The sequence below is a fragment of the Vipera berus genome, assembly GCF_964194415.1.
Source record: "Vipera berus genome assembly, chromosome: 2".
Classification (NCBI taxonomy): Eukaryota; Metazoa; Chordata; class Lepidosauria; order Squamata; family Viperidae; genus Vipera; species Vipera berus.
Window position 1 is genome coordinate 251,289,420 of NC_138203.1, and position 7,600 is coordinate 251,297,019.

The 7,600-nt window shown below is 38.1% G+C and overlaps 1 protein-coding gene across 21 annotated transcripts in view; it reads left to right on the forward strand.

Moving 5' to 3' along the window:
* FOXP1 (forkhead box P1) overlaps positions 1-5,478 on the forward strand; it is a 678,799-nt gene extending 673,321 nt beyond the window's left edge. For all 21 annotated transcript variants that reach the window (XM_081321542.1, XM_081321526.1, XM_081321537.1 and 18 more), the window contains one exon: positions 1,468-5,478. In XM_081321542.1, the coding sequence (XP_081177668.1) occupies positions 1,468-1,612 (145 nt within the window). In that variant the 3' untranslated portion in view covers positions 1,613-5,478. The remainder of the gene's footprint in view (positions 1-1,467) is intronic.
* Positions 5,479-7,600: the final 2,122 nt, after the last annotated feature.

Sequence of the window (7,600 nt, forward strand, 5' to 3'; positions counted from 1 at the left end):
TGGAGTTTAAAGCATGTATCATGGTGTCTCTTTGCTGTGTTTGCTTGAAGTTGATTAATGATAGACCCTCACTTGGGGTCGTCCTCTGGAGACTTCTCTCACAGGTTATGCATGTTAACTAGAAAAGCAGAACACACACTAACCGATGATTAGCCCAGCCTCCAGAAGCTCAGTAGGCTGATAAACCATGGGTTTGCTTTACAGATGCTTATTTCATTTATTTATCTGAAGATTGTATTAATCAAGCTAATGTGTCACTTGAGAGCATTTCCTCTGAATCCCAGGGAAGAAACCTTGAGCTGCAGCACTTGCTGTTTTTCTCTTTTGAAGCCCACGTATTCTTACACAGGCGAAGTGTTCCAATTATTTGCAGTCAGGCTAAGTTTCAGAGTGTGAATTGTACGTATGACCAATGAGGTGGGTGGCTGGGAAGAAACTGTATTCTACAACTGGACCGAAGACGCTTCTTTGGATGAGAAGCAAAACATTTTCAAGAAAAAAATAACCAAGATAAGTCCAGTTGCCTTTTGAAAAGCACCTTTGGGATCACCGTGACCTGGATGGCTGAGAATCTCCATAGACATGTATTCTATAACAATTACAGTGAGGAGGGATTTCAAATAATTTAGAAGATTTACTCCTTTTATTGTTCTATTAATCAGTGATGGCGAACCTTTTAGAGGCCGAGTGCCCAAACTGCAACCCAAAACTCACTTATGTATCGTCGGATGCCGGGTGGGTGTGGCCAATTGGGTGGGTGTGGCCAATTGGGTGGGTGTGGCTGCGGTGGTAATGCCAGACTGGGTGGGACTAAAAAGTTCAATCAATCAATTCCAACTTTGCGAGATCTTTTTTTTCCCCATGAGAAGTTGAAATTGATTGATTGATTGAACGTGGCTTTTTTTTGCACATGGCGGCAGAGGCCTAAAGCAAAAAGGGTTTATAAAACCCAGCTGAAGGCCTAGGACTGGGGCGACGGTGTGCATGCCCACGCGTGCCATAGGTTTGCCATCACAGAACTAGGGCAATCTGCTCTTCTAAGCATCACCCTCGTTGATGATAGACAAAGAGTGAAAAAGGGGCATTGGAGGAAGTATCTGGGAAGAGGCACCTGTCACCCACTGATTTTATCACTGTGAAATTTATTTAGATAAATTTGGTTAGTGCTTGAAAGAGACACCTTTTCAGAACACCAAGGATTTATTGAGAATTTTAAAAAAATAAAAATCCAGAAGCTAGTACAGCTCACCTATTCTTGCAAAAAAAAAACCATTAGGTTACATCTATGAAATCACTACAAATAATCCTTGACTTTCATAATACAGAGGTCAATAGTTTTAGTATGCAACGTTCAATATATTTTAATTGTTTTAACCTGTTTTTTACCTAAACAATTTTTTTTAAAAAAATTGCTCATCCATCCTTTTTCTGTTTCTGTGTATGTTTGTGTGCTTCTTTTTTTTACAGACACCCTGTGCATGTCAAAGAAGAGCCATTAGATCCAGATGAAAATGAAGGCCCGCTCTCCTTAGTCACCACAGCCAACCACAGTCCAGAATTTGATCACGACAGAGATTATGAAGATGAACATGTAAATGAAGACATTGAATAAAAATGTCTGTGACTTTTCATTCTGCAAATGAAGATCCTCGGGAGGGACAGGAAAAAAAACCCCTATCTTTCAGAATTAGCTGTGAAATCTCTCCCCGCCATTGTACAGTCTGGAAGATAACACTTGGTCCATTCTGACAGCTATAAAATATGTTAACACTTAGTGCCATCAAGTATCCCATTTGGGACTATTTTTGATTTTTCTACTTTTTGTTGAAAAACAAAACAAAGGAATTTGTACTCTGTGCATTGGATGGACTTGTTTGGTACTCGGAATTCCTACTCACAGTCAACATCAGTGTTGTAAATGTGTTCCACTAATTTCCTTATCCACAACTTGGCAGCAGACATTGGACTGCAGATCTTCCACTATGGGACACTGAAGACATGAAGCTGAGCATGTACACATCAATTGCAGATCAAGCCTTTACCCAGATTTTAAGAATTTCAGTGGACAATATATTTGCACAGTATCGCATGTTGATTATCACTGCCTTTACTTTTGTTTTTGTTTTTGTTTTTGCTTCCATTTGGGATGGGGAAATCTTTTTGAGTGTGCGTGTGTGTGTATACTAAAGGGTTAAAAGAAAAAAAAACCTTTCTTTTTTAGTGTATAGCTTTAATTTTTTTTCCCTCCTAATTCTCCTATACATTTTTAAGTTCTGACCTCAGGCCTCAATTGGCCAGGGCCTTTTGAGGCTTAATGTTTTCTGTACTTTTTGTGATGAATGTTAATAGGTGTGTTTATTATACAAAGCTGAATGTTCTTTGAATTGTTTGTAGTTCTTTTTCTGCCATCCATTCCAAATTTCCTTCAGATGCCATTATGTTTTCTTTAGCTATGGAAAACATTCCATTTTGGACTATATGCCCCCCCGCACACACACACACACGACTCTGGAAAAAGTTCTAAAATGCTGCTGTGACCTGTGCAAAGTTATCTTACGACAGAAAGAAAGGCAGTAATTCAAGAGTAAGAATGAAAGGCAAGCCAGCATCAAAGCTGTAGAGTGTGGTTCTAAAGTCATTCCACAGACCATCTATGTTTGTGTGTGCTTGTGTATACACATGCACATAAAACCATTGTTTGTGGGTTTTTCCCCTATTGGTTTTTCCTTATATGCAGCCATTGTGAATATTTAGAGAAACAGCCCCTTCAGAAAGTGCACACCCTACAGAAGTTGTCAAAAAGAAGTGTAACTGTGTAAGGCTTTTGTGCGTTTAACTTTTTTAAAATAAGTTCCTGGGCCAATCAAATATTTCTGAAGTATGTTAGCACATGTACTATTAGATTCTTGTTTGCCCACATGCTTCATTGGACATTACTCATGGTGGTTCTTCCAAGTTAAGTTGTTTGAGATTTAATTGGTGGCATCCATCAGTTTTAAGTTGTGGCATTCAATTCGTTGGGAAGGCAATAAGGCCCATTAGTTGTTAAGTGTTAGTAATTTTGCCATTGCAGATAAGATCATTACACAATATCACACCAACCAGTATAAAAAAAACGGAACAGTCTGAAATCTGTGGGTAAATCAGATGTGCTATTGCACATCAACAGTCTTGCAACAGCAAGAGTGGGCAGGCAGCTGCAGTTCAAATGTTGGTACCCCTTGACCACCAAACTTCTAGTGATTTCATTCTCTAACCACTTTTCAAGTAATTCATTCATTTATGTCGGACTATAGCTTTTCATTTCAGAAGTCTTTCTGATCTTAATTTATATTCTACTTTGTACCCTTCTCCCCTAAAGTTACCAAAGATATTACACAAAGTAAATTATGTTCTCTGTTATATGCTTTATCTTATGAAAGCCAAATATCCTCTTATTGTTGATCAAAGGAGGCTAAAGAATTACGAAGCAAATGACAAAATAATGGGCTACAGCTAACCTGAGAAGGAAAACTGCTCCTTTATTAAAGTATAATTTAGAAGACCAAGTAGATGGCTGAACCAAAGTTTTTGCTGTTGTCGTTTTGTTTTGTTTTTTTCTTTACAGTGACCAAAAGTATTTCTGTAAAGAGAGAGCTTTTTAGGCTGAAGTTAGAGAATGAGACCTTGAAAAGGGCACCACTTGATCATGATATAGGAGGGGAACTTACTATGCTGAAAAAAAACTAGAATGACTTGAAACAGAGAGTTTACATGAAATACAAAAGAGCACCCGTGACTGAAACTGAACCATACCATAATTACTGAAGAAATTGCTGGTATGCTTTTATTTGGGATTTGACCTATTCACTTTTGCTAAAAGCCAATGCCAGAGCAATTTCTTTTTAACTTTGCTTACCTGTGCCCAAGATTTGAGAATGACTGTGGTGATGGTTGTGTTGGTCTCTGCCCATCCCATTTCATTTTGGGTTTTCATCTTTTTTTAATATGGCAACATTCCTATTTCTTCCTAAACTTTGGTATCATTCAGGCCAATAGGGGGGGATTTGTCATTAAGTTCAAAACAGCAAATTATTTTTAGCTTTTTTTTCCCCTTTTTTTGCCAACAGTGAAATATGTAAAGCTCGCTTTTTTCTGACTTCTTTTTTTTAAAGGAGGGCAGTCTGTAAGTCATTTGAAATGTTCTGTAACACACCATATTCAGGCATCTCCATAATGTGCAGGCCATAACCAGAGGGACATAACAAACAAACAAAAATCTGTCCCTGTGGTTCAAAATTGAGTGGTTTTGCTGGTTAGCTTGGTATTCAGAAAGGGGATAAAAATCTGGTAGATTAGTTCATTCTCAGCATGTGTAGCTAGACATGAGTAAAGATAACAGCATGAGAAACTGTTAGTACGCATACCTCAGTTCAAACTGTTAGGGAATGAGTAAAAAAAACCCTACATTTCACTCAATTGCACTTAGTTGTATGTCTTGCATGCATAGACTAAAGACTGTAGCAAAATTAAAAAAAATTTTTTTTAAAAAACCTACCATACCTTGCAGGTATCACTGCCCTGCATAAGAACTAAGAGGAGATCTCAGGCTTTACATCAAGCAAACTACACTATTTTTTACAAATTTCTGATTCTGCGTCCCTTTGGATCATAACAATGGTTCCTCAGGGCTCGGGTTTATTATGTTGTACATATATAGCCCAATGTGTCTCTTGTGATCCCGTTTTTGTCTTTTGGTGGGTGGGGGTGGGTTGGCAAGGGAAGACAGGAAAAAGGGAGAAGACGGTCCTCTTTTTTTTAAAAAAAAAATTCCTCCAAAGGAATTAATGCAGATGTTTGTCAAAACACCTTTTGCTTTTTGTGCAACTGCTTTATATTAACCGTACTTTGACAAATGCTTTGGGGGGAAAAAAAACCTACTGTATGTAATGGAATTGCGGAATATGCTGCACATGTATTTCATTTAGTTACCCTTGCTTTAAGACTGTGGGATGCCATTTGCTGACATGTGAGAGAAAAATCCCAATTTCTTTTGTTTTTATTTGGTATTTTTCCCCCCTCTCTGTTGGCTTCTGAACTGTAACATATAGTAGGCAGTTGTTTTTTCCCCCCTCCCTCCGTTACAGATCAAATCATGTTTGTATAAGTTGGTTTCTGAGATTTTGTTTTTTGATATGTTTTTCTGTTTTTGTTGTTCTCACGCTATTTGTTCTTTAAATCCTTTCTCCACCTTTTGTTATCCCCATCTCTGCCTATCTGGGTGACCTTAAGAAAAGGAAGAAGAAGAAGAAAAAAAGAGAGTTTCAAAAGTTGTTTCTTTCCTGCTGCAGTAAATACTTTGCATGATGATTTTCCCAGGTCACACTTTCGAAGCTTATCAGTGAAGTAGTGATTAATAATGGAAAAGTGTCAAAATATCGAACTTTTGTATAAAATGAAATACTTTACAAGGTGCCAAGATGTAAAGACAGTTTGTTACATGGGTTTTGGTTTTTGTTTTCCTTTTCTCTCAGAAAAGCAAACGTGATAAAAAGAGTACCACGTATCAGGTGAAACTGCTGTTAGGAATGAGTCAAAGCCTACCTTATCATCCCACAGTCCTTTGTGGGCTGCTTGAACTGCCTTTCTTTGCCCTCCTGGCCAGGCTGCCTTTACTAGGTGTGGGTCTTCTGCTGCAGCACAGAAGGCAGACAGGTTTTCCCAACCAGGTGGATACCAAATAGACAGCAGCTTTGCAGACGCCTGCTCTGTTTAAAGATCTCCAATGGCAGGGAACACCGATCCCAGTCTCTAGGGTTAGTCCTGGTGGATCCTCCTAAATAACTTTTTCGCCTACAAGCAGGCATCTCATTTTTCTACAAAGACCATCCTTCCTTTGGATTAGAACAGCACAGTTCAAATGCTTCAAACTTACTGGATTTCTGTTTTCTACCAAAAGTAGAAGAAAAGAGGAGAAAGAGAATTAAGGCTCATGCTTAAAGTTTTTTTTGGGGGGGTGGGGGTGGGGGGTGGGGTGAAAGGGGATGGGAATCTCCTTTAGGAGATTCAACCATAATATCCATGATCAGGGGCAGGGGAAAATGAATACATTGTATTATTCTTCAAATAATACAGATCATTAGATATTTTTTATATATAAATATATATATCTCAAAGTTTTTAAACAAATAATTTTGGAAGTATCGTAGTTTTCAGAAGGCTGACAAGCTACATTCCTTATAACAGGGAGAATAATGTGTTTTAAACTCTTGGAGAGCTTTTGGTACATTTTTTTGGTTAACAGACTCAGATTTTTTAGATGTTCCAGAAACAATTCCTCATTCTTAAGTCTTCAGAATTGCATTTGCTGATCTAGTCTACATTTTTCAACAAATCCAGTGTAGGTAACAGACTATCTCCTTCCTATAAGTCTTGATGAAAATGGTACAGTCAGACTGTTAGCATGGTGCTTCATGTGTATGCTGCCAGTAATGAGATTCTCCTTTTATTTTATTTTTAGGCATACAAGAAACTCATTCCTTACATCAACTGTAATTCCATCATTCCATGTCTGTTGATGCAGACAATAAAATGTTATGTAGTCAGTACTTATTACTGACATTATAGCATTCTCTAATGCAATAAAAGTGCTGGTTGTTCACACTGGTGATACATGTTGCCATGGGCTACGTGTTTTTGCTTTCCCCTTATTGTGCAGATACAATAAGTCCACACAAGCCTGGCTCTTACCTGTAGATTTTTATCAGCAGACACCCTACAGATGTTTAGTGATCACTTCCACACCAGTGACATAAGTTGCCTTCCAGGTACATCAATTTATCACTGTTCAAAATAGTAACCAGGACAGACTTTCTATCACTTTAGGAACAGCTGAGTCATTCTGCTGTTAAGTAACTACTAGGTAAATTGGTGATAACCTGTCAGAATTCATGGTGCTTACTAAATAGAAGTGCAATAGATTGGTGTCTCTTAAAAGTGTGGTCCTAGAACCCTGGGGGTCCACCAAGAAGACCATCTCAGGATCAAGATTATTTGCCTGCTTATATTGAAAAATCATACAATTAAAATCCCATCAAAACATTGTGAGAAGTGGCAGGGGCAGCAAATGGGCCAATTATAATGTTTAGTAAGTTAAATCAATCTATAAACACAACCCATATAAATAAAGGCTCTTTTGGGGTCCTCCATAATTTTTAGAAGTGAAAAAGGGTCCTGAGAGAGAAGAAATTTTAAGAAACAGTGCAATAAATGATGCCAGAATACAGCATTACCAGTGGCAATTTCTTCTGTGGCTGTAGATTCTTTTCATCTATTGAGGCAACTAAAGTCATTTGGACACTATTTTACCATTTTACTTTGTGGTAAATCTCAACTCACTAGTGCATTGTCATTTGCAATGACAACTAAAAAATTATTTCTGATCATCCAGTCAGTTTCAGTTCTTTGCAACCACATGGATAGTTATCCTGGTTTTTATAAGCAGGTGGACATATTTGGAAGTTAGTGCGTTGTGGATATTCTTACAAAACTGCTGCTAGGGATCAGAGCTAGTCAGAAAGTGTCAAGCTTGTAAGCCGCCCTGAGTCTTCGGAGAAGGGCG